Below are 27,679 nucleotides of genomic sequence, written 5' to 3'. Positions count from 1 at the left end.
GAAGATGTCAGTAACCCGATGTAAGAGAAGTACCTCCTTTCCCAAAGAAGAAAGTCACAAAGACGTGCATCAATGCCAGCTGAGAACCTGGCATGGGAGAAGCCTCCTCCACAGAGAACAGCACCACACCTCAGAATCAGCATTCTCCAGACCTCAATATTCAAGCTTGTGGAAATTGAGGTCCTAATAAACGTGGTATTCAGATTAATGGAGGGGGAGTGGAATGGAGATTATACAATAAAATAACTTTGGGGCAACTGGCTCATCATGTGTCATACAAATAAAGCCAGATTGTTATCCTCACTCCCTACACTAAAATAAATTCTAAGTGCATCAAAGATTTGAATGTAAAACAGAAATCATTAAAGTACTTGTAGAAAACACGGGAGTCTTTTTTCTTTTTTTTTTTTTAAATCTCGGAGCAGAGAAAACATTTCTAAGCAGAATGTAAAAGCTAAGCTCTAAAGCAAAAGACAGATTAATTTGACTACTTATAATTGTTTTGGGGGATTCAAAAAAATGTTATAAATACGTTTAGAGGCAAAATGCAAACTAAGAAAAAAAATATTGGAAATACATACAAAGGCTTAACCCCTTTAAAATAAAAAGAGCCCTTAAAAACCATTAATAAAAAACATACAGTCCAATAGAAAAATAGTCAAAGGACATTATAGAAAATTCCCAAAAAAGAAATACAGAGGCCATAATCATAGGAAACCAAGATCAGTCTCACCCACAACGAAAGAAATGCAAACTCAAACAAGATGCCATCTTTCAAAGGATATTTGACACAGAAATGTTTATAATATAAAAAAGGGAGATTATTAGAAGGCCCATCCACAGAGGACAGTTAAATAAATAATGGTACATAAATATAATTAAATATCATGTACCTATTATAATTTAAATGCTGATTTCACCCATCCTGATAACGATGAAAGCAGTCTGTTGAGTAAGAGATAAAAAATGATTTCAATTTGTGGAGCAAGATTCCACTTATCTAAAAGGGTACATTTTTGTCTATTTATGAATAGGGGCACAGAGATATGTCTGGAAGAAAATTCACCAAGGGAGCAGCAGTGATTGCCCCTGGGTGGAGGAGTTTCGGGTGATTTTCACTGTATGTCAAAAATGCAGTACCTTTTAATAGTCTACAATGAGCATATATTTCTATAATTGAAGTGAAGTTATTTTCATTTTGAAAAATATGGAGTAGTTTCAATGCAATACTTCAATAAAGTAAAACCTGAGTGTCAGCACACAGCAAGGCGCACGGCCAGCCGGACCCAGGCCCTTGCCCTGCGGCTGCCCCTCCCAACCTGCACGAGGCAACGGGAAGCAGACAGGTGGGTATACAGGCTCAGGTTTACAAAGATGAAGCCAGGTGCAGGATGGTGTGGGTTCACAGAACAGGTTTGGAGGGGGGAGAGACACAGTTCAAACCCTGGTTCTGCAACATTGGCTGTGTTGTCCTTGGGCAAGTCACTTCATGTCTCTGACCTCCAGTCTCCTCTGTGTAGAGCTAGGATCCCTGATCCCCCATACAGGGCTGTTGACAGGATTACGAAAGAGAGACGTACGTGTGAGACCTCAGCTTACTGTGTGACACAGAAGCAGCACTCAGGAAATGTCAGCGGCCTGTATTCTTATCTGGGATATGTATAACCTTTGTTCACATTGCACCCACTAAATTCTCCATGACCCAGAGGCACAGAGCAGAGAGAAACCACAGACCTCAGGGAATCCAAACATCTGGTCTTGGACAACATGCTCCTCTAGCACTTTGAAAACCTTCCTGGAAGCGGCAGGCAAGGAGTATGGCAGCCAGCCACAAAGAGAAGGAAGAAGAGGAAGAGGAGGGGGAGGGGGAGGAGGAGGGGGAGGACAAAGCAAAGGCCTAACTAACTATTTCCCTGGTGCTGCCTGCTGTGCAGTCAATGAGTCAACCCAACTCACTCCAATCTGCTCACCTTTCCTCCTGGGGTGACTGGGACCCTTCCTGAGATGTCAGTATGTTAGGCTCCTAGAGAGCCTACTGGAATGCCAAACTGGGAAGGACTATAGAGACCAGCTAGTGCCAGAGCTTTCATTCTGCAGATGAAAGACAGGAGAACCAGACAGGGGAAGGACCTTGCAAGGAACCAAGCAGCCAGTACACATCTGGAGGCCCTAATTGTTCTGTAGAGCTCTGCAGTGAGAGAAAGAACCAGACTAGAACTATTCTGATTCAAATAATGGCCTAGAAAGAGGACTGGTAGGACCATCACTAAGTCAAGGGCCACCCAGCCATTCCTCTGCTTCCAAAAGAAATAGAACCCAGACCAAAAAAGGAGGAGAGAGAGAAGAGTTCTGAGTTATTCTCAAAACTCCCTGGTGACTCTGGAGGTTACCTGGAAATTCTTAGGAAAGGAAGACCCTGGAAGAGAGAGGTACCAGCAGATTCAAAAGGCACCAGCAGACTCCATCTCCTAGGTCATAAATGCAACCAAGAAGCAGGGCAGCCATGGGTGAGGAAAGACTTGGGAGGCAGGAGTGGAAGGCCACCTGCCCAGAACACAGTCCCGGCTGCCGGCACTGACTGGGCTGGGGCTTACCTTGGGCAGGCTGACTGGAGTCCTGGGCTTGGTCCTCGGGTTCTTAATCAAGAGCCTCTGATCCAGAGGGAGCAGATGGTATTTCATGGCCTCGATGAGGAAGTCCTTACAGGTGTTGTTATTCTTTATCAAAGCTTCTTCTTCAACCGTCTGGAGGCAACAACCCACAGGTAATCCAGGAGCAGAGCTTAGCTGCATTTCCCAATCTGCCTCCCCAGGCTGAGTCATCCTTGTATTCCCACATTCTTTTAAACCCCCACCACATCATCTCAGACTCCAAAAGAAAGACCACAGACTTACAACTGAGTGCCTACCTCCTGCATTTCAAGAACACCAGTGGAGTAAGTGGTTAAGTTTTGGCATCAAACAGACAGAGATATAACCTCACTGGCTGTGTCTGTTATGTTAGTTTGTAGGCTTAAATGGAATTGTGCAAAACAAAGACAATTAGCTGTCTTGAAGGCTTCATCCCACATTCCTCCTGGTTTGAGTGCCTTACAATGTTTAGGGCAAATGGTCAGACATTTGAGAAGAGAGGGAGGGAAAGAGGAAGAGAGCAGGATCCATCAGCCAAACTTTGGAGGCATGGAGTCAAAAAAGGTGACAGTCAAGAAGAATTCATATCCATTTTCTTACAGTGAAAGCCTCGGGGACAAAACTGACCAGTAAGGTGCTCTATAACAGAGCGGTGATATCAGAGCAGAAAGAATGTCCTGCACAAAAGTCCCACCTACTGACTTCATCTCAGACCCTATCTAAGCTGGGACTATGGCTTCTTCACATACTGCAGAGCTGTGGACCTAAGCAGATGCTCAGCAAGTAATCGCCGAAATATCTCATGAGCAAGAACAAGGAGGAAACCATGCCGGTGCTCTGACTCTCAAATCTCTGTCCTTCGGCCTACGTCAGACTGCCCCGTGGCATATCTGTAAGGGGTAGTGTGGTCTTCAGAGGCCACCTCACATTTTCTTTGCTGGAGTGTTTAGGAGCTAGCAGGAGAGATCCATTTCATTCAACAGCTAACAAAGATCGAATGTCTCATGGTTGGGCAGCCCAGTGCTACACTCTGGGAAGAAAAAGGTGAACAAGACAAGGGTTCTGACTCTGAGACACTTAAGTCCAGTCAGAGAAGGAGAAGGGCCTCCCCACCTCAGCCCTCAAGCTGGTCATGCACAAGGCCTGACTGAGCCTCACCTGTAGCTAGGAATGGAAATGTGGCCAGGCCATCACCCGCCGGGCAGCACTGGAGCTGGCAGGAAAAGGATTGGCATGACAGGGCCTCTGTCATCACTGAGCACCTCCTTCCCCAGAGGTGATCCCCAGGAACACTCCATTTTAGGAGAAGGTTTCCCCACTCACCCCACCCTCACTGAGGGACTGACCCAGGTTGGGACAAATTGTAAGCTTTTAGGGTCAGTTAAAAAAACTAAAAAGGGTGAGAGAGTATCTTTTTTTTTTAAAAAAAGATTTTATTTATTTGAGAGAGATGGAGAGAGAGAAAGAAAGCACAAACAAGGGGAAGAGCAGAGGGAGAGGGAGAGGGACAAGCAGACTCTGCCCTGAGGGCAGAGCCTGACACAGGGCTCGATCTCACAACCCTGAGATCACGACCTGAGCCGAAACCAAGAGTCAGACACTCAACTGACTGAGCCACCCAGGTGCCCCAAGAGAAGATACCTTCAAAAGCCTGGATGGAAGGTGAAATGCATAAACAGCTACCTCTCCCAAAGAATAAATTCAACTTGAATGAAAAGTTCCTCCAGAGAGTTATTGCTTCACCATACAGAGTTTCAATTTGGGGTGACAAGAAAGTTTTAAGAATGGATATAGAGGTGGTTGTGCAGCATCATGAATACAATTAGTACACTGAACTGCACACTTAAAAATGGTCAAAATGATGAAGTTTATGTTATATGTATTTATATATATAATCACAATTTTAAAAATTTTAAAGATATAGCATATTACACACTTCTACAACATTTCAAAATATTTAATAAAGCCTAATAAATGTTAGTGGTTAAAAAACAAATAAAAACACCTTCCCCGGAAATCAGCATTCACGCGGGCCTGCTCAGGGCTTTCCCTGTGTCCTCACCCACCAAGATCGGCCACATGCAGCAGGTTATACTAGTCTGAAGTTTCAAGGTCGAATTAGTGTTAATGAAACATCCTCTTCCAGGGGTGTTCTGAAAAGAGTCCTTTGAAAAGGTGGGTCAGGGGGATCCCACACAACAGTGCTCATGCCCATTGCCTCTGACCCCGCTTCTTCTCCAGATCTAAACCCTACTTTGCCATAATAACCTAAGAACTATTTTCTAGTAGTTTCAGTTGTGGACAGCTGATTGAGGTCATGACCAAGGGTTTCTAAGGTCTCTTTAGTTTTCCCTGGAACCCAGGCCCACAGATCACCCTTCCTGTGGAAGTGATGCTGTGCTGGAGGCCAGACGTCCACATCTACCTTTGGTCAGTTTCCCACAGGACAGAAGGAGGTTTGATTCCGCCACTGGGAGCTCAGGCCAGTTCAGTCCCACTGCTTAGGGAACCTTTCCTACAGGAAGGATATGCTGCCACCAGGGGGCAGTGGTACCATCCAAACTGTAAAACGCAAGACACACAGAAGGGCTCGCAAGTGTATGCCTTGGTACCTGAGAATAGGACTGAGGTTCAGAAATTCAGAGAACATCTCACTGATCCATTAGACCTATAGTCAACAGGGTCACAAGCTGATGATTTTACAAGTGTTTGTGAGGATACAATATTGTCCCGCTACTCCCAGTAGCATCCATGATCAAGTCAGTAGTAATATCAGCTAGCATTCACTCACAGTGTTGCAGCTTTTATGTGGATTATCTGTAATACTCTATCCCCAAACAATTCTGTAATAATTTCTGTATCCCCAAACAATTCTGTAATAATTCTATCCCCAAACAATCCTATAAAGGCAGATAGTCTTTTTACCAGATGAGAAGACTGAGGTTGAGAAAGGTTGAGCGCTTGCCCAGTGTGAGATGGCTGGGAAGTGACAGAGCTAGGCCACTGGCTTGCTAAACCTTCTCTCTTATCCTTGCTTCACAACTTCCATTCCTTCCAGAAACTTCTTGGAATCAGATGAGGGTTGGCCTACTACCTTGGTGTTTAGTTTTGTGCATATATTTAAGTTTTACCCTCTGCCCACTTACAAGAGTATCTAAAGCAAATGGATCAACAGAACAGAGAAGATTAAAGGTGACAACTTGCTTAGTGAAAGGTGCTTCAGGTCATCAGACTTGGATTTGAATCATGACCCTGCCTTCTACTGCCAAATAATCCTCAGCCTCCATAAACCTCAAGGCCCAGACTTGTAAAAAGAGGGTTATCTTTGCCTCACAGGGTTGTAATAAGGATTAAATATGTGGCACCACAGGGGTACCCCATAATTCTTAATTTTCTTTCCTTCCTCAGAGGAAGTACAGGCAATAAGGATCCCAGGCACCTGTGAGAAGCTGGTTTTTACAGTTCTGAATTGGGCTCCAAGTTGCCTCACATGAAGGTAAAGAGAACATAGCAATATAGGAATGACCTTCCTTGCTTAGGTTCCCTACAATAAAAGCAGCTAACTTCCAGGGAACATTTCTTATCCCCAGCTCCATTCTAAACACCTGACTTGCATATTTACAACTCCTTCGGTCCTCATAGCAATCCTGTGGGGCTCTACTATAATATCCTTTCTGTCAAAGAAGAAACTAAGGCTTGAAGAGGTCAAATAAAAACTCAAAGCTAACAAGCAGCGGAGCATGAACTAAACTCTAAGTGTTTTATTCTCAAATCTACACTCTTAAAACCTCACACTACCATCTACCAGAACATTGTATGTCAACTATACTTCTATAATAAAAATGTTAAAAAAAAAAAAAAGACCCTTACATAACCATGCTTCACACTTAAAAAGACCCATAAAATTCCTCAACCACCCCATACAACCAGGGCTGCTCGCTGCTATTCCGACAGGCCTGCGGGAGCAGGAAAGCCCTTGGTTCTTCACACAGCACTCACCTGGACCAGGTAATCCCTCGGTAAGAGAGGGAGTCGGACATGTTCCATCAGTTTTGCCATGTGCTCTAAACGGGTTTCTTTCTCGTAATTGATCCATGAAATCACAGCTTCAAATACCTATCAAGAAAATCAACACAGGTAACTGTGGCAGAGAGAAGAGCTTCTAAACAATTTCCTCAATCTGAAAAAAAAAAAAAATGTCCAACGTCCAAATCATCCACGAAGGTGGTTAACTTAAGGTTCAATATTTATAATAAAAGAAAAATGGAAAGATTTTGTCTGCTAGCTGACGTCAGAGTGATATCACACACACGGGTCATAATAAACCTGCTACCCCAAACGCAGCAGCACCAAGGTTCACTGCAAAATAAAGATCAGGTCTCAAGGTTACTTAAAGATAGAAATAGAAAGCAGGAACTCTCAACCAAATTTTATAAAGACTGTGCAGGAAGACCAGAGCCTTGGGGGCAAGGCCACCACGCCCCTCACACACACCCCTCTCCTCGTTCACCTCCCAGGTGCGGTTAATGCAGAATCAAGACAATCAGGATATCACCTGCCCAAAAGCTGGCTGTAAAATAGTGTGTCAGCAAATGACAGAGAATTTCTCTGTCAAAAATTTCTCCTTGGTTTAACCTCTCCCTTGAGGAGAGATTTCATTTCTTTACAAGGGAAATCGGGCTCAGAAACAAAAAGGAGGCTCTCTGGTTTGGATGCTCACTGTGCTCAAGAAAATGTCCAAAACCACACTCACCGCCACCATATATACACAGACGGATAAAATTCAATGTTGATAAGGCTGCAGGGAAACGGGCACTATTTCTAGAAATTTAATTAACACAGCTTTTAAGAGGGGACGGAAGACTTTGGCAATACCAATCAAATATTTCAATGTGCATACTCTTTGACCTAGAAGTACCACTTCTAGGATCTAGCCTACAAAAATACAAAGGTGGTGCTCACAAAAGAATATGTTTTTCCAGGATGTTTGCTAGGTCATTTTTCTAACAAAATAAAAAGGGAAACAACCTAAATCTCACTAATGGAAAAATTATTTAACTACTATACATGCTATGGGACATTTTCAGCTGGTAAAAAGAATAAAACAACTTCTTGTGCCAGAAACGAAGAAAGTGCTCGAAGATTAAGATGGACACGTCAAACGGACACAGAACCAATAAACGGGGCTTTCGTTGCCAACGTCTGGGACAAAACATCAAAGAGAATAACGAAGAAATTAGATTCGGGCTTCTTGGGGAAGCGGGATGGGGGAATGACTGGCAAGGTGACAAAGGAAAGTTCTGGGGGGAATGGATATGTTCTGTATCTTGACAAGGTGGGAGTTACAAGTACATATGCACTTGTGAAAACTAATTAGGCTGTACATGTAGCATCTGTACATTTCACGGCGCCTAAGTTATAACTCAGTAAAAAACATTCTCAGAGGGGCGCCTGGCTGGCTCAGTTGGCAGAGCATGAGACTCTTGATCTCAAGGTTGTGAGTTCAAGCCCCACACTGGACATGGAGCCTACTTAAATAAATAAATAAATAAATAAATAAATAAATAAATAAATAATATATAAATAAATAAATAAAACATTCTCAGAATGAAAGAAAACATAGTAATGGATCATAACACAATGAACTAAAAAGAATCCACGAATCCATAAGGATACTTTCAAAAATGTGGGAAGGGCTCTTCTTCACAGAGAAATGCCAGCTATAAAAGGTAGAAGGAATAACAGAAACAAATATTTTGCAACCACCAATGTAATAACTGATTCAGCAAAATTCATCAGTGGATGCTCAAATCACTGCATGAAAAATTGTCGGGGAACAGGATACAGTTTTCCAAGTATCACCTCGTAGACGACTTACTAATTACATGGTGGCAGGGGCGGCGGCAGCCTCAAATGGGGAAATCTGACAGATACCACCTTGAACAATGACCTAAATTAGCACCACCAATAACAGGACAAACATCTTCCTGATTGTGACTTAATGGGAAGGACACAGCATCCCCTAAAGTAGTTTCTTCCTAAAATGTTTAACCTGAATCTTACAGTAAGGAAACAGACAACTCCACGTTTGGAACATTCTGCAGTTCTACAAGACAGCTGGCCTGAATTCTTCAAAACCGTTAATATTATGAAAGACAAAAAAAAAAAAAAAAAAAAGCAGAGAGATAGTTCTAGATTAACAGGATTTAGAGACATGAGAACTAAATGCAATGCATGATCCTTGACTGGATCATGGATTTAAAAGAAACAGCCATAAAGGACTAAACGTTTTGAGACCGTTAGGAAATTTGAATGCTATGTATTAGCTAATATCATTGTATTAGTGTTAAATTTCTTTAGTATGATAATGGCTTTATGGCTCAAAAAAGATAATTTCTTTGTTCTTAGGAGGTGCATACTCCAACACTAGGGATGAAATGTTACCATGTCTCCAATTTATTGTCAAATGGTTCAGCAAAGAGAAGTTGAAATATGTGGACAGAGAAGTAAGGCAAATGAAGCAAAATGTTAACTGGTGAATCTAGGTTAAGAGTATATGAATGTGCATGCTTTCAAACTTTAATATACATTGGAAATTTTTCAAAGTGAAAAGCAGAGGGAAAAGAAATTGTAACAAAAAAGGAAAATATGACAACAAAATTTATGTGGTCTAAAGCTGGAATGAAAACTAACTCTCAGGGGTGGAAAAAATCTCTAATTTTTCTAAACCTAATAATAGTTTGATGTGTATTGATATGTTAATGATGCTCCAGCCCTATTTCCTAAATATAAACTTAAGTCAGGCTGAGTGTACTCAAAATAGGCAAAGAATCAATCAGAAAGGGAAGAGAAAAGAGTGGAATGGAATAGAAAGAAAGGAGCACTATCTCTGGACAGTTTGCTCTCAGTTCTGTAAAAAATAACCTCTATGTGCACAAACATAAACATACACATACCATGGAAATCCTCCCTGTCCAGTTTATTGTTTTAAAATTATGCACTCATATAGAGCTTTATCCCTCATAACAGTGAATCACTGTGTGTTGCTTCAGCCAGCCTTTCAGATCCATAAGAACAAGGACCTTGTTTTATTTAATGGCAGATAATACAGACTCGATTATTCTTTTAATAAATGAATGGACACATGAGTTCAGAAGAAGCATGTATGGAGGCAGTGGAAACTGTCTGGGACTGGACTCAGGGCAGGAACCAAAAGAAGCTGGAGAAGTCTGACCATGCTGGATTAGGTGGTGGGCAGCCACAGTCCTGTTCTGCCTTGCAATGTGGTTATGCAACTTTCTTCTGCCTGCTTTACTAGACTGGGGGCTCTTGCAAGCCGCCTAAGCACAATGCCGGGCACAGAGCAGGCGGTCTGGGGACAAATCTCTGCTGAAGAATGAACCACAAGTCCTTGAGGAGGTGAGACTTCCTGATCATGCCCTTCCCCATCAACCAGCTTCGTCTTCGTTATAAAAAGCTAAAAAGCAAGCTGAGTCTAATAAAGTCGATATTTAACCTTATCTTTATTTTTGGCTTGACTTGTCTGACTGGTTCCGCTCAGTTGCACTATTTACCTACTCAGCTGTGAAAACCACAGTGCTCGGCAACGACGGTGACCTTCTCAGCAGCTAGAGAAGGCCACGCGTTTTTTTCATCGAGGCTCCATGCTTAGAAAATAAACAAGCCAATAAACTCTCAACTAGCTCTAGCCTTTAATGTGCCTAAAACTGTTCTCAAGACTGCCTCCTGTTAAGGGACTGACCAACGCCAGGGGGCAACGGGTAACAGCAGCAGGGGCCAGTATTCACCATGTGCCAAGCCCTGTGCCATGCTCTTCGTGGACGCTGGCGGCCTGGACTCCCATGAGAACCCAGGGAGCAGATCCTCTGAACCCGCAGTAAGTGACTCGCCCAAACCCTGAGCCACAGAGCAGCATGGCTAGGGTCCACCCAGACCCAACGTCAGCACTCATGCTCTTACCCACTGATCTCAGCTGCCTGTCACAGGCCTACAGCAGCGGCTGCCGACTACAGCCCACAGGCCACATTCAGCCTGCCACCTGTTTTCATAAATAAAATTTTACTGGAACACAGCCATACTGTCTGTGGCTGCTTTCACATTCTAACAGCGCAGCTGAACAGAGACTCTATGGCCACAAAGCCTAAAATATTTACTATCTGATGCTTTAGAGGAAAAGGTTATCAACTCCGGGTCTATGAAATCTAAGCAGAAACCCTGGGGCTCTGATCACAGGACAGGGTGATGTCTACTCAGATGAAAACACTTTTTATGGATCCCACAATGAAAGCAGCTGCCACAAGGCAGGCTTAGCGTTTTACTTTTCAACAAAGAAAGAGCATCATTTCCTCACTGCTTCATATTCCAAAACCAATCTCTTGAGTGCTACGAGGTCGCTAGGCAGAGAAAGGATGGAGAAAATCGAATTTCATAGTTTCTGGCTCCCCACACTTCCAATGTAAGCACAAGCCTTGGCCAGAACACCAGATGAAGCTGACCCCCTACCCCTACTACCCCTCCAGTGCGGCAGGCAGCCACGCCACACTGTACCTGCACCCAGCGAGAAGAGTGCCGAGCACTGGGGCACTGACACCTGCTTTCAAAATGTGTTCTGGAAATCAAGAAGGGGGACTTAAGTTAAAAATAGGCAGGGCGGTGAGTTGGCAAGGGAAAAAGGTCCAGTTGAGGGTGATTCACAGCAAAGCAGAGCATGGAGGAAAAGCAGCCAATTTTGACAAAATCAGGGGAAAAAACTGGGTTTCTGCCCAAGGACTTAATTTGTTACTCAAGATTTGAGAAAGGTTAATTTTAATAACAAGAGACACCGTGCTGCGCATTTTACAAGCATGATCTCCTTTAATGCACCCCAAATCCTGTGAAGTAGGTATCAGTGTTCACATTTTACAGATGAGGAAACAGCCTCAGAGAGGTTAGTGTCCAAGGTCACACTGCCAAGAAGTAGTGGATCTGGGATGTGAACTCACCTCTAACTCCAGAGTTCTAACATTGTGCAACATTGCATCTCAGCAGCACAATTAGTTAGAAAACCTGCACAGAACACTGAGTTGGGGAACTACATTCCTAAACCCATAATCGTAAGTATACCCGCCATGTGCTCTTAGGACATCCCCCTCCCCGATACTCTTTTGTTTCCCAGGGACTGAGCCAATAGCATTTGCTGAATTCACTGCCATGATTTTCAATCAAGAAGACAGCACTACTAGGGTGCCTGGGTCACTCATTGGTTATGTGCTTGCCTTCAGCTCAGGTCAAGATCCCAGCGTCCTGGGATCGAGTCCTAATCGGGCTCCCTGCTTACTTTTTAAAAATTGAAAAAAAAAAAAAAAAAAAAAAGACTGCACTACTAGACACAGGAATGATTCTGTCAGATTTCTGCTGTTTCTTCAACTGAAGCTTAACAGGACTTCTGTGAACCAGACCCCCACCTCGCTGTCCCACACCACACCAGGGACCGTCCGGAGCAGTGGTATGCTGGAGCTGGAGCTCATCATCCATGTTTCTTCCCATCTTGGTGTTTAGCGACATTACACTGGTAGTCTGAAATCAGCCTTGGTGGAAATATTTACACCGTGGAAATTAGCAAATGAATCAGCAAACAAACAGGGCTTTCAGAATTTTTTTTGCAGAGCCCATTGTTAAACATTTACCAGCATTAACACTGGCTGGGAGATTTCCTGGTCTGAAGGCTCCTCAGACTCTAGAAAACCCACTCAGCTGCACTCATCTTTCTGACAGTCCCATCATCTTAAGGTTTTATAGGGCACTTAACAGCTCCTTCTTGTCTTCCGTCCATCTCAGACCCACAAGGGCCCCGGGAACAGCAAGAGTCACTCATCTAAGAGAAAATCGAGGCAGACGGTGGGGAAGCGGTCTGCCCAAACATTACCCAGCTAATTGGTAATGGGGCAGCAATGAGAACCCCTGGATTTCAATCCACACTTCGTCCATAGCACATTTCATAGTTTGTAGCTATACATTTATTTCTGTACATATTTTTATAAAATCTATCTGTCTCATATGATTTTAAGTTCCACAAAGGCAGGGATCTTATACTAATCTGTTCACCAATGTCTCTCGTGTGAATAACACACTATCTGCCACATAGAAAGCACTCAATAAATATTTACTGAGAGAATGAATAAGTTAGTCAGAGGAGGAATGATTGGGTGTATGGTTCTCTTCCTATGATAGCATAGTGCCAAGTATGTGACCTCATCTAAACAACAAAAATGATGACAAAACTACAACAGGGATATTGCCTTGCCTGGAAATTGTTCAGCTTTCCACTACTGCCTATAGCCAAGATAAAGACATGCAGTCTGATTCTGCAAAGAAGGAGGACCGGAGCACAGTGCTTTGAGAGGCATGCCTGCAAGCTGAAAGACTATTTCATGGCACCAATCCTACAAATGAATGGAGCGTGACACAGGGATGGAGAATGCCTTGCAGTCAAGATGGTGGACGGAGCTGAGTTGGAAGGAATCTTCCCCTACAGCTCCAAACACGTAAAAGTGACTATTACCAACAAATAAAGCTTTGAGCCATAGTCAAAAGAAAGAGAGAAGTGCCTGAGTGTTTTAAAAAAGGAATATAAGTCTGGCAGCTGAATGGAAGCTGAGGCCAAAATGGGTCACAGGCCCATACAATTCAGATATGGACTTGAATGGTTCCGAAGTGGTGTCTTATCAGGCAGAATGCCACAGGCTCTCCGTGGACAGTGTTGCCCACCTGCGGTCCCATGTACTGGGACTAAATGAACTCTATCCATCTGCTCTGGGAAGGGGGAAGGGAGCTCACCATCTCCTGGAGGCTGGGAAGTTAAAAACCGTGTATCTTCAAGAAATCAGAGCCCTAGGCTCACACCACGTATAGATATGGGGTCTGAAGTGACCTTATCCAGATAATACAGGGGATACTCCAAACAAAAAGGAATACAGAATCAGTCTCTAAATCAGTAAACCTGCCCTTGAAGGGCACTTCCACAGGCCAGGGCAACCCAGACTCCCATGGATAAAACATCCTCTGGAGATGGTCTCATAATCAAAAATTATATAGTACTAATGAAAAAAACTGCAAAAAAGGAAAATCAACAGTTAAATCATAGAATATTTGGGACAACCAAAGAAAATCGGCCTCAAGACTATTTCACATAACGCAGTCCTCAGAATACTAGGGGCAGGAGACATTCTGTAGTAAAGGAGGTTCTGGGACTGAATGAGACCGGAGAACACATCATACACACCCCCAAATCTCCTTCAGAGATTCATAAAGCTCATTAATATGTAAAAGCTCTGATAAGTCCTTCAGTTTCTTAACCTGGTTCCTGTGTTTGCCACTGTCTCCTAAATGTGTCAGACCTGAGACCATCGCACAAACATTGCAGTTTTACAGCACACAGTGGGGTAAATACTGACCTAGAGAAGAAAGGCCTCACCCCCTAACCTATTCCATTTTCACCCTCATCTCCCATGAACCCCCCCAAAGATCCTGGACTCTCATCACATCGGTTACCATTCCCCCAAGTAGAATAAGGTATCCCAAACTTCCACATCTGTATTGCTACAATCCCTTTGGCCTGAATGGCTTTCCAAAATCCCATTCTTATTCTCCAAATTTTAGCTCAAATATTCCCTCTTTGGGAGGTCTTCCCCACCTAACAATTTGGAATAAAACACCCCAGGGCGCTTTCCTTGAACTTTGACTATAGGCAACTACTTCTCTCTGCCACATGATACATGTTTTGTACCCAGACTGCAAGTTCTAAAAATGTCCTAAGTGCCACTCACCTCCATCTCCCCACCAGGGTGGGCATGCGTTCATAGAGAGCAGAGGCCTGGCAGGCAAAGTCAGCTTGAAATCATAAAGCTACCTACTGCTAACATGCCTTGGTTTCCTCCTCTGCAAAATGGGAACAATAGTCTCTGACTTGGGAGTTTGTGCAAGAAGTAGAAATGATGCGCTGAACAGCATGCTGGGCCAAAGAAGTCACGTGCAAAGCATACACACACCAGCATTACATTTACACAAAGTTCAAAAACTGGCGAAATTGACCCATGAGAAGTCAGAATGGTAATTATGCTTCTCGGGGTGGGAGGCAGTGCCGGGAAGGGCCTTCCGGGGTTCTATTACTGGATCTGTGTGCTAGTTCAGTGCGTATTTCACTTTGTTCACGTCCCTGTGAACTTACTTCAATACAAATGTCCCTTTGAAAAAAAAAAAAAGATGAGTGAAATACACCCGGGGAAGAGTGGGCAGTCAAGGTCGATTTTTGGTGGTGTTTGGCTCATAGGTGCTTACTGAATTGCACTTTCCAAAGGAGAACAGTAAAAGGAGTAACGCTGTGACCAGGGACCAGGCCAGATGGTTGTTTGCAAGCTGAGAAGCTGGCAACTCTAACTACTGACCTCACAGGAAGGTGGGGCTTCCAACAGCTCTGGCGAGGCAGCGGGATGCACCTGCTCGATCACTGGATATAATACCTGGGCAGCAAGCACTCAAGTCTAACCTCCTGGGCAAGGGGCTCCAGCCGGCATCCTCGACCCACCGCTGGCTGGAGAGGATAGGAGCTTAGACGGGAGGCCATGCAACACCAATAATCCTGGAGACAAGGGCCTGATCGTTTTCAGAAGATACCAGAATTTGGCTTCTGATTATAGGTTTAGGAGACAACAGCACATTAAACAGGTGATCTCGCAGAGATAAACTAAGCGGTAGTTCTCATTAAAATACACACATGACACAGTTTTTTTAAGAGATGTAACCAATATCTTCCTGACCTGTATCTAAATTGTGGGCCATTACCCCATTAGTACTCACTCTAAAAAACATCAGTGGTGTTTCATAGGAAGGCAGAGAATTCCTGAGAAGTAGAGACATATATACCAGCTAAGAAAGTGAAGATTCAGGTTCAGAACCAGCAATTCGGTGGCAAACCTGCACTAGAACTTGAGAATCATCACCCTTCTCCTTAGAGTACGTCTGCCCTGGAGGGTTGTCTACCCTGCCCACCCCTGGGTCCCAGAATCTGTCCACAGTGAGGGACGAACTCTGGGTCTCAAAGGCAAATACAGTAAACAGCCTATCTGCTCACAGGCTGAGCTGTGAGCCCAGACACCTCCCTGTGGAAGAAACAGGTGACTGTAAAGGGCTTACTCCGGTGTGCCTTTGCTCTGTCCTGGGGTAGGGGAGAGGGTGGGGGGCAGCAGCGGGGAGGGGTCCCACCCAAAGAACTTGTGATTTTTGTAACTCCTACCAGGTCTTTTTGTCTTCCCTCAAATAACAGGAATTTTAAAACCAAAACTACATAAAGGAAAAACAGGAGAGAAAATGGCAGGGATCCATGCCTCCTCTGACCTCTAGTTCCCACATTTGTCCTTATTCTCTGGAAAAATGTGAAAATTATTCCCATAACCTCAGCTGGCTCGGGCCGGCGTCTGGCCCCGGCCCCTTCACTCCTCAGGGCATATCTGCTTAGCGGCTCCACAGAGCCGGCCGGGGGCTCTGTGTCAGGCATGCACTGCATGGGACACAAAGATGGCTAAGGCACCCTCATAGCCCTCAAGGAACTTGAGGCTAGTGGAGAACAGAGACTTGGGTAACAGCAAGTGATGTTGGAGGAAGAACAGTATCTGAGCCCTAGCAGAAGCCCAGACGGGGCCAAGGGGGCTGGGAAGGTTGGGGAGCAAGAGGCTACTTCCCTCTCTGTCCCTGCTAGGCACCAAGTCCCAGGTCACACAACCACCCAGACTAACACAAGCTCTGGGAAGAGCTCCCCCTTGAGAAATGCCCCCAGTCAACAGTGAGCAGGAGGAGGAGGAGGGGGACAGTGGCAGTAATAATAGCAGCAGTATCCTGTGGGCTAAGAACTTGTCATGTGTAATCTGATTGCATCCTCAGAACAACTCTATTAGATACTCTACTATCATTGCCCCCCCTTTTACAGATGAGAAGACTGAGAGATGTAGAAGTTCTCTTACACATTCATTTAACAAATTGTTTTTGTTTATGTGTCTACCGTGAACCTGATACCAATTCCACTCTGACAGTGACCATAAGACGGAGAAAATCCTTGACTGTATATGATGCATCCATTCTGGTGGGAGACAAATAACTTGCTCAAAGTTACTCAGCCTGCTAAAGCAGTGGAGGCAGGATTGGAACTCAGCCACCCCAACCATAGAACCTCTACTTCTTCAAACTCCCAACATACAAACTTCCTGGGCCTAGTCACAGCCAGGTATAATCCTCATTTTTAAATACCACTTTTCCACTATTCTAAGATGCATAGTTTTTTCACATTTTAATATCTGAAATCTGGCTGCATTTTTTAATTTATGTGGAAAGAAATCTGTGGGCTGTAGGCAAAGAAGTAAATCATAATATAGCTGATTTGCTGTTCAAAGATGGATTTAGCTCAATACAGGTTATTTGATTACCAGTGCAGTTCAGTTTTCTGCAAATGTTTTTTTGGAGGGTTTTTTTCTTTATTTTTTGTTTTGTTTTGTTTTGTTTTTAATGTAGGCTGCAAACCCAGTATGGAGCCTAAGGCGGGATTTGAACAGGGTCTGAGATCGAGACCCAAGCAGAGATCAGGAATTGGACGCTTAACCGACTGAGCCATGCAGATGTGCCCCAGCACATATTAACATCAAATGCAGCTGAATTTTAGCATAAATTAAGATCCCTTATATTACTTCAAATATACTCCATTAAGTTCACTACCATGCAATAGTGAAAGAAAAGAGATTTATGCAAGAGATTACCTATTATGAAATGTAACTAAAGGAAGTAGAAATCACAAAATCTCCTGGAACACATTACAGAATTTTCAAAGCCTCAAGAGCTAGCATTCAAACAACAAACATGTAATTGTCAAAAGCTTCCAGCTATTTAACTTCTAGCAATATGTAATCAATTAAGGGGAAATAAAACTAGAAACAGAAAGCACAGGCCAAAACCCCACTGTTCTTTGATAAGCCTCAAAATTATACTGTCAACCTTAGGGGCGCCTGGCTGGCTCAGGCGGTAGAGCATGTTACTCTTGACCTCAGGGTTGTGAGTTCAAGCATGGGTACAGAGATCACTTAAAAATAAAAACTTAGGGGCGCGTGGGTGGCACAGCGGTTAAGCATCTGCCTTCGGCTCAGGGCGTGATCCCGGCGTTATGGGATCGAGCCCCACATCAGGCTCCTCCGCTATGAGCCTGCTTCTTCCTCTCCCACTCCCCCTGCTTGTGCTCCCTCTCGCTGGCTGTCTCTATCTCTGTCAAATAAATAAATAAAATCTTTAAAAAATAAAATAAAATAAAATAAAAATAAAAAAATAAAAACTTAAAAAAAAAACTATACTGTCAATCTTAAAGTTACCAAAGGGATCAAGATCATCAGTAATCTACTTCATGAAAAGCATCACATAACTCTGAAGTTACAAATAATTTCTGAGAACCAAACATAATATACAACTTCATTGACGTTAAAAATACCTCTACTCTTGGGGTGCCTGGGTGGCTCAGTTGGTTAAGCATCTGCTTTCGGCTCAGGTCATGATCCCAGGGTCCCGGGATCTAGTCCCGCATCGGGCTCCCTGCTCAGTGGGGAGTCTGCTTCTCCCTCTGCCTTCCCCCCCATCCCGCTTGTACTCTCTCTGTCTCAAACAAACAAATAAAATCTTTTTTAAAAAAATACCTCTACTTTATACTCTAATTACACAGAGCAAGCAACTCCTATGTAAGCTTTTGAATGAATGAAAGCCACTATAGACGATGTTCTAAGCATGTAAATTTAATGTCATGCTTCTTTGCTTCTGGAAAGATGCAATTAACTCCATGGCTTATTTGACCTTTATCAGTGGCAAACCTGATACCATTACCATTGTCAATGGTGCCTCAAAACAGAGGACTGTGGTAATTACAATGACAGCCGCCATTTATTAGCATCTGCTGAACACTATCTTTGATTTTTTATACCCAGTATCTGTGATCCCCCTAACTCCATAAGGGAGATACTCATAGTAGTCCCACTTTATATGTAGGAAAATCAAGATTCAAAGAGACTAGTGACTTCTGAAAATCACAGAGCCAGTAAGCATCAATTGGAGCATGGAAACAGGTCTTCCTGGGTGATCCCAATCCTGCTGCTTATATGGCTGTTGACATTTTCTCAGACTACACCTGAGAACACGCTCAAGCAGGCCCCAAACTGGCCAAGTGCACCAACAACCACACGGTCAATCAACTAGTTCCTTCCTTCAAACTGTGCCCACTTAGTAGCATGATCCAGAGAAGACATTACATAGGCTTGGCAAGAAGTGAGGGAGTCTTGGCTGCTGGGGCTGGGACCGGAAGGGGCCTGGCCTGGCCAGAGGCATTCTTTACTCTGCAGGTGATATCTCACATCAGTTAATGGAAGTAGAAGCCTCTGAGCCTAAGGGACCGGCCAGCTAGTTGTGCTAGTCACCTTGAAAAAATTCCTCTGAGGTCTTGGGGCAGCTGATGATTCCAATCCACAACTGCTTTCCTTCTTGATCAAACTTTTGCAGGACGAGAGGCGGGGGCTTGTGCTTCCACCCTATTCTCTGGATATGTGGCTTTGGACACTCATCTCCAAGGTAAGATCCCTTTTAAGGGCTTTCCTTAAATATTTTCTCAGAAAAGGGCCTCAAGCTTGGACACAATGAGTGGACTAAGACAAGCCAAGAAACATGTATTGAGCATCTCTGAGGATGCAGAGAAGAGTAAGATGTGGTTGCTACCATCAGGGAACTCACAGTCAAGGGGACGAGGTAAGATGGGCTCAGAACTGCAGTAAAAAGCAAAACAAGGTGAGTGTTATCCTGGAACACAGAGAAGAAAGGAATAAATTTGAGACGAATGGTCAATAATAGACTCAGCAACCACCAAATGAGCACCTACCAAGTACCAGGTATGACACCAGGCATTTGACACTCCTTATCCCATTCAATCCCCAACACCACCCCGTTGGAGTACTTCTTACTACTATTCTCACTTTATACATGAGGAAACAGACGAAGAAGCAAACTAGCTCACCCAAGCTCACCAACTAACTTGTAAATACTAGAGAGAAGATTTGGACCCTACTGGCCAACATCAAAGCGTATGTTACTTTCAGTATAGGAGACTACATCTCCTGGAGTAAAGGAGTTCTTCCTGGGAGAAGTGGAATGGGAAATGGTTTGGAATTCAACCAGGTGATGTTGGAAGGGGGGAATAATCCAAGTGGAGAATCAGTGAGAAGAAAGACCTAGAGGCAGAACATATCAGCCTCCATGGGTCAGCTAAAGCAGTGGGCAGAAATCAAGCCTGCAGCACCAAGGAAGTGACGTGTGGTCGGTGAAATAGGGCACTAGGTGTCAAGAGACCGAGGTTCTAGTTTTGCCATGGTCACTCACTACGAGACCTTCAACAGATCCTATCCCTTCTCTGGGCCTCAGTTTTCTCAAGAGTAAAAGTTCCAACCCCTATTAGAACAGATGTTGCCCCAAAGGTCAGCTCTGGCTTAAATGCCCAGTGATGTTCCCAAGAGGCCATGTGAGACAGTGGCTAAGACCAGGCGACAGGAAGACCACAACTCTGCAGTGACTAGCTGAGTAACTGCAGACAAGCTAATGAACTCTTCCAAGTTAGCTTTCTTCATCTGTATTGTGGGGACAAGGGCAATGCCTGCTTCACAGGGCTGTGGTGAAGGCTGAGGGAACTAAAGAGAACTGCAGAGTGCTTGGCAAACTGTAAATGTCCAGTTAATGGGGGCAGTTTTGTCACCATCATCATCACCAGCGTTATTACTTCCTCAAAGGGTCTGGACAGCAAATGTAATGATCAAGGGCCAAAAGGCCCTTTTCTAATTATTTAAAGGGACAAAAAATAAGCTCCTTTTTTTTCCACTGAAAAAGAGAAAAGGTCTCACTGTCCCTCCCATGACCGCCTCATACACGAGGATCCTGTTTCACCAAGGGGCCGTGCCATACCTTCTCCTCTGAAGAAACAGTCAGCTTGTCACTGGATATCAAGCTGCACACCTGGTCCAGACTTAGGCTAAGAAATTCTTCCCCCAGCATCACCTCTGGAAAGTGCTGCTCTGTTCCAAAAAAAAAAAGAAAAGAAAAGAAAAAGAAAAAGCAGAAGTTCAGAAAACAAAGTTACAACATACTCCTGCCCTTCCATGGCCCTGGCAATCTGTGAAATTCACAGGGGAGTCATGGGCACTTTGGGGGTGGGCATGAGGAAAAGGGACAGACAGGCAGAAAGAAAGACAGCACATCCTGGCTGAAGGGAAACTAGCCTCTTCATCTGGCAGCAAAGGCACCCCTCTGTGTGATCCTCCATCCTAAACATCGACACAGATGAAAATGGGGCAGAGAGATGTGAGGTTATATTTTTTCCATGCTCCATGCGATTATTAATGGCGTTGCAGAAAAGCCTCACTGGGACCTGCCTACTTAATTGAGCTCATTTCCCCTCAAGGCGCAAGCTGGCAGATTTGCAGACGGTGCCCCCTGCAGCTCAGCCAAACAAAAGTGGGTCAGAACTGCTGTGTGGCTGGAAGTCTCTGGGGGTTCTGGTAAGAAGTCAACATTTCAAGGCTGGCAGAAGGCACCATCCTTTTGTGTCCAAAGTCAAGCCTACCACGGTCTCTTAATTCACAAGGAGGCCCAACTAAGCATCTGTCCACGCACAGAGGCAACACAGCGGGCCCCACCACCGCTAGCAACAGTCCATGACAGGCAGGCCAGTGGGAACCATTAAGATGGAGGGGAATTTGGGCACATCTAGACAGACAAAACACACAGGCCGGATGTCCATGCAAGGGAAATGCCAAGTACAATTCCTACCCCAACATTTGCCCAGGCCACCATCCTGTTATTACAGAGACAGTGAAATGTCAGGGAAGGAGTATACACTTCAGAACGAAGGAAACCAGACTCAATCTGGCTTTGCCATTTGCAAGATGTGTTGCTGAGCCAATGGCATCACCTCCCTAGGCCTCACTAACCCTCTGTATAATGGGGATACAACAGCTCATCTTGTTTCACTCCCATGCTGTGGTAAGAAAGGAAGTGTGAAAGTATTTGCACAAGCTATGCCAAGGTAAAGTGGCCAAGAGCTGACAACTCCTGGTGCAGCGGATTCTGGAGCTCACAGGGTCCTTTGTCTTGTGCCCCAGAAAGGGCTCCCTTCTCAGCCTTCTCATGGTTCTGCCCCACTGCATGCAGAAGCATCTATACTCCTGGCCCTCCAGACTCCAGGCCTCCCCTCTTCTTTCTTTGGTGGCCCCTCTCTGGCCTTGCAGCTTCTTGGATAATTCTAGAGGCGACACCTCCCAGTTCCCAGCGAGGGCTACCCCCACATGGTCTGGCCAGCCCCTCGGGTGAGAGTCAGAGTCCCTCTGTGCCCGGGAAGCTGCAGATATACGGGGTTTGCCGCAGCTGCACAATGAAAAGGGAAATCAGAGCATGCTCGGATCTGCTCTCACGTTCACTGGCTTCTTAAAAGCCAAACAAAGAAGACTCAATTATTTCTTATAAAACTCATTTTAAACTTTACCTTGAAATAATTTTGGACCCAAAGAATTCCCATATACCCTTCACCCAGAGCCTCCAAATGTCAGTATTGTACTCTCAGAGATCCGGCTATAAATAATCTTGTCCGTCTTTCACTGGACGGAAAGGGCTCCCCACCTGCTCCCCAGCAGCCCACTGATATCGCAGAGCCCACAATTAAGCCTTGTCCATCACAAAGCTCAGGAATGTTTGGACATAACAAAAACAAATTTAAAAGGCAGATCCTTTACAATGGGAAGCAAATGCCATAAAGTAAAAAGCTGGTGTTGCTTCTCCATATGTGAACAGGAAAACGCCTTTGGGTAAAGCTTAGATTTTCGGTTACACATTCAAAAGATTTCCCTAATTAAGGGAATATTTAAGAGTGGATAATATTATTTTTAAAGCATCCATTCCTAAAAATTTTTAAATAAAAGCAAGTGAACAATCTCCATTGGGTGATGGGAATGCATTCTTGGTCTGGAAGCCGGGGAAAGAACAGGATTCTCCGTACATGCCCTTTCTGTTCAAGAAGTCTTTGGACCAGAGACCTCCATCTGTTGGCAACACCAAGAAATGGTGGAGAGAAAATTTTGGTGTGGAGTCATCACACCAAAACAAAATGCAGGACATCAAGACTCTGTGGACCTGCCAAGCTGAGCTCAGCAGGAGTCTCAGGCAAATCGGCACCAACATCCCCGTGGCTCACAGCCACGTGGAGCCTCCCTGTCTTTTCTTTGGCTGACCAAAAACCTAACATTTGGAGGAGGGAAAAGAATGAAGAGAACAAGAGGCTGCAAGAAGTTAAAATCCAGGTTGTGAAAAGTACTTCCTCAACGCTCATAAAGCCACAAGTAAATGGGCTTGGATTTTGCGAAGGAAGATGAAATGCAGCGATGTGTGTATTCTAGGTAGCCTGGTGAACAAACCAGAAATTCTCAAAGATTAGTCAAGGCAGGAAACAGTCCCCACACCTCCCCATCTCTCAGCCTCTGGGGCACTACAGGATTTGAATCTAGGTCCCTTCTTTCTGAAGTGGGGTGCCGCTCTGCCCATCTGGGACCTCCCACTGAAATCCCTCCAGAAATCTTCCCAGGAAGCTGCAGCTGGTGAGGAGGGGGCAGCTGGTAGGGAGAGGCAGCAGCTTCCCACCCAGGACTGGCACCTTGGGACCCAGGAGATTTGCAGGGCACGAGCGGGGAAACACAGAAAGGGAGCAAAGAGGGAAACTCCTTCCCTTCTGTGTGAGGAGACAGGGTTGAGCCCCCAGAGCCTCCTTTCTGCTAGCAACACTCAACAAGATAGACAAGCAGGAACAGGATGCTCTGGCCAACCTGATTTCCTAGGAGACACAAGTTCTCCAGCAGACTTTATATTCAAGTCAGCCCTCTCCCCAGCCGCTTCCCAGAAAGCAACACCTCTGCTCCCAGAAGATACCTCCCTGAGAATCTTCTAGCTCTAACACTTGTTTGTTTGTGGATTCTTTGTTTGCTTTGCTGCATTAAAGGAGAATGCAGTCAGGAGCCTTGGCTAAGACTGAGAAGGCCTGGGTTTGAGTCCTAACTCTACCTCTTAAAGTCACTTCTTTCCAGCCTTTGGCTTCATCTTCCATAAAGTGGGACTGTAATAGCTGACCCAGGTCTCAAGGTTGTTTTGAAGCTCAGAGACAGTAATATGTATACTGATGAGGCCATTTTGAGATCTTTAAGAAACTCTTTAGAAATGAAGGATGACAATTACATCAGCCCATGTTCCTGCCTCGCAAAGTCCAGTTCTGTGGGCAGCATGGCCCTCCAACAGAGAAGCTTTTCCACTGCATCTGAGACATCCCTTGGGACTGCAGGTCCTGTGGGTAAGGCTGTGGAACCCCAAGGCCTTAGAGACCCACTTGAATTCCACCAGGTTCAACATACTTTCTAGTGATAATGATATTCAACTTCTTAAAGCTACAGTTTTCTCATCTGTTAAATGCGGCTAATCAAACCTGTTTCATAAAGGTGTATGGGCATTAAAGAAGCAAACAGAAGTAACTCACATTTACTGAGATCACTGCAAATGTTCAATAACCATTAATGTATAATGTGCCAGATGCAGTGTTTCTTCAAAAATGAAGAAAGCGGGGGCGCCTGGGGGCACAGCGGTTAAGCGTCTGCCTTCGGTTCAGGGCGTGATCCCGGCGTTCTGGGATCGAGCCCCACATCAGGCTCCTCCACTATGAGCCTGCTTCTTCCTCTCCCACTCCCCCTGCTTGTGTTCCCTCTCTCGCTGCCTGTCTCTATCTCTGTCGAATAAATAAATAAAAATCTTAAAAAAAAAAATGAAGAAAACGGAGCTGATGCCTACAAGGAGCCTACTGACTTAGAAGAGGAGTAAGACAAGGCACCAATAACTCCAACCCCAAGTCCACAGGGCCACGACTGGGAGAGGCACTCCAGGTATCAATGACAGCATGGACGCAGAAAAATGCAGAGCATGTCTAGAAAAAACAATGGCCCAGTCTAGCTAGAGCCTAGGCTCTATCTTCACTCATCAAAAACATGTTTACTGAAAAACTGTGCCAGGCTCCAGGAGACACAATGGAGCTGCAGGCAGGCTAGTTCTTGGGGGGGGGGGGGCAGATGGGGTGTGCAAGGAGCAGAGTATCTGCTAACCATGAGCTCGCCCCTTGAAGGGGAGCTCTCCAATAATAAACTCTAACTCTTCTAGTCTTTTTGCTTCTTTTTCTTTAAAGAGGAGAGGGAACAGGGGCAGGGGAAAGTCACTGAAGACTAGGTTAAGAGTCCTAATTAACCAGCCTTTACCATAAGTAACAAACACTGTTTAAGTTCTAAGTTTTGTATGTCTGTTCCTGTCCATTTGGATGAGAAATTTTGGGGGTGGGGATTACCACCAGATAACCTGACGTCCTTTCCCCACCAAGCAACACACACGCACATCTTCCCAAAGCTGAAAGGATGAGAACAGGCCTGCTCTGGGGGCACAGCTGCATCTTTTCAAGGAGGCAGGCCTGGACAAAGCTGAGGGCATTTCCTAATAGTAGATAACGTTGTGCTAGGCACTTACTTCTCCCCGCAGTCCTACTGAAGCGTCAATATCCCCACTGCACAAACCAAGAAATGGAAGCTCGGCAACTTATTCAGCCACGTGGTTAGGATCACACATCAGTCAAGCGGTAGAGCCAGGTTTTGAAACCAAGACTGTATGATGACAACAAGCTTTCTTAGTCCCCACGATGACAGTCATTAGTCCTAAGTGGGCCATTGTAGCAAAATTCAATACAGGTGTCAGAGCAGCCTAAGAATTCCTCTTTGGGTTATTATCGCAGAGAGACAAAGAAGGTATGAATCTAAAAACCTTTCTTTAAAAACAAAACAAAACCTTAGAAGAATAGTGTTCTAAACACTTTGGCATCAGTCCGGGGTTCAAATCTTAGACCTAACCCCTGATTTGAGATTCTTCCCTAATTCCCCTGCCCACCAGGCTAGAGGAAGGGATATTGCTATGTTTCCAAAGAACCCAAAACAGAAAATAAAAATTATTATCACCCTAATCAGGCTGTTTGATCATGTGAGGTCTTTCTTTCATACTGGAGCTGTGAACCCCATGACGGCAGGGTCTACCTTGTTTGAGTCTGTCTTGCTCGAAGCTAAATTCCCAGTGTCCACACATCTGCATGTCCTGCACTTTCCTGCCTGTTCTTCAGGAGTGCCTAGGGCTTGGGCAACCTCCCAGTTAATCCCAAACCCATTCCTCCCTCTTGATGGATGAAATAAACTAGGCCTTTAATCAAGTTCATCTGAACTACAAGCCCAGAACAAATGGAACTAAACCCATCTATGACTTCTCTGACCCGCACAGATGAAATGAGCCCCATGATTCCAGAGCCAACAGCCCCAGGGAACAGGAATGAGTAGTTCTGACTTGAACCACGGGTCACCACCCCCACCCCCAGCCCCAGCCGCCCACCAAGGAAAGACAGGTTGACACAGGTGGACACACAAATGGGATCAAAACATTTTAGTAAGGTAAAACAATAAAACAGAACTGCTTTAAATCTCTTTGTCCCCTACTGCCCTATTTTGGAGGGCAGAAGTACGCTTTCCTGAGTCAGGATTTGGCTTTCAGGGCCCACCGTTTCCCTGCTCCAGGGAAAAGTCTCACAGAAAGCAACAGAGCTCTTACCTTGACCATTTCCCACAAGCATCATGACCACCAGCCTCAGACTAAATATTACTATCTCTCCCTTCCCTGGGCATGGTGGGGTATGCGCTCTCTTTCCCAGGTGACTTAACTCCCCTTTTCTAACACACATTCACGCACACACACACCAAGGAGCTACGTCAAAACTGCACAGTTCACAGTGTTATTGCTTCGACACTAGAGCTCCCTGTTACCCAGAGAATAGAAGAATAAGGGAAGTTTCCTAAAAGAAACTTGTTCTCCAAAAACTAGCTACATCTTGCACTCCTGCTTCATTTGCCACCTTTGGCGTAGAAGCAGTCAATCAGGGGGAGGCAGGAGTGAGGCCAACGCCGAGGATAGAGAAGCAGACCTAGCCTGTGCTCTGATATCACAGCCTCCCCGGGAATGCTTGCACTGCCACGCACAAACTGCGGGGTCTTGGGCAAGTTACTAAAGCTTTCTGGCGTTTCTGTTTATTCATCTATAAATTGGAGAAATAGTAACTACCTCTCATAGTCATGTGGCCAAAATGAAGTAATACCTACGGAATGTGTAGCACCATGCCTGGCACCTAGCAAGTGCTCAGAAAGGGTAAAAAACTCCTACAATCATCATTACCCGTCATCGTCATTTCATGATGCCAAGTCGGAGGAAGCAATTTCACAAGCCAACCCTCACTGAGTCAGAGGCTCATGTTTTTTTAAATGATTTGTCAATGTTTTTTGTTGCCTTTAATTTAATCACTTCATTCCACGATCTCAAGTGACTCAGTCAAAAGAAGGCTATTTCTCTCCACGAACACGTGAAATCCGATGGCTTTTCCATCCCATGGCTGAAGGGTTTCAGCTCAGCTTTGGCAGACTGATGTAAACAACATGGCCAAAGAATTTTAATTGCCATTTCATTAATGGGGTCCCATTAACATCCCTCCCAATCAGCTCTGCTGATAGCCCAGTACAGGGCTGCCCAATTATCAAGCAACAGAGTCCCCATAAACTGGGGCCCTGGCCGATGAGGTTAAAGATTAAGCGGTCCTGGAAACAATAATGAGGTATAAGAAACAGGCTGCATAAAAGGCCGGGGTCCCTTTCCCAGCTGCTAGCAACCCATCAGCTGGGGGCAAGGGTCTAAGCAGTCAGCTTCTAAACATGGGACGACCCTCCCCCACCCGAGAATAAAATATCACAGCAAAAAATCTGTGGGCATAACCTGGAGGGGGAAACTGGACCCAGAGGAAGCAAAGGGGACTGCCACAGCAGGAAGAGATGGGGCCG

The 27,679-nt window shown here is 44.8% G+C and overlaps 1 protein-coding gene across 11 annotated transcripts in view; it reads right to left on the bottom strand.

Annotated features, from left to right (window-relative positions):
* The window catches only part of KLHL3 (kelch like family member 3), a 177,395-nt gene that overhangs the window by 33,552 nt on the left and 116,164 nt on the right, over window positions 1–27,679 (bottom strand). For 10 of the 11 annotated variants that reach the window (XM_087862240.1, XM_087862243.1, XM_087862241.1 and 7 more), the window contains 3 exons: window positions 20,652–20,761; window positions 6,630–6,746; window positions 2,595–2,744 (listed from right to left, as the gene is read on the bottom strand). In XM_087862240.1, coding sequence (XP_087718366.1) covers window positions 2,595–2,744; window positions 6,630–6,746; window positions 20,652–20,761 — 377 coding nt within the window. The remainder of the gene's footprint in view (window positions 1–2,594; window positions 2,745–6,629; window positions 6,747–20,651; window positions 20,762–27,679) is intronic. The other variant, XM_087862245.1, reaches the window with a different exon arrangement.

Source organism: Ursus americanus, chromosome 5 (assembly GCF_024610735.1).
Source record: "Ursus americanus isolate L20-20 chromosome 5, mUrsAme1.1.p, whole genome shotgun sequence".
NCBI classification, from domain to species: domain Eukaryota; kingdom Metazoa; phylum Chordata; class Mammalia; order Carnivora; family Ursidae; genus Ursus; species Ursus americanus.
This window is presented reverse-complemented; position numbering and strand designations above follow the sequence as displayed.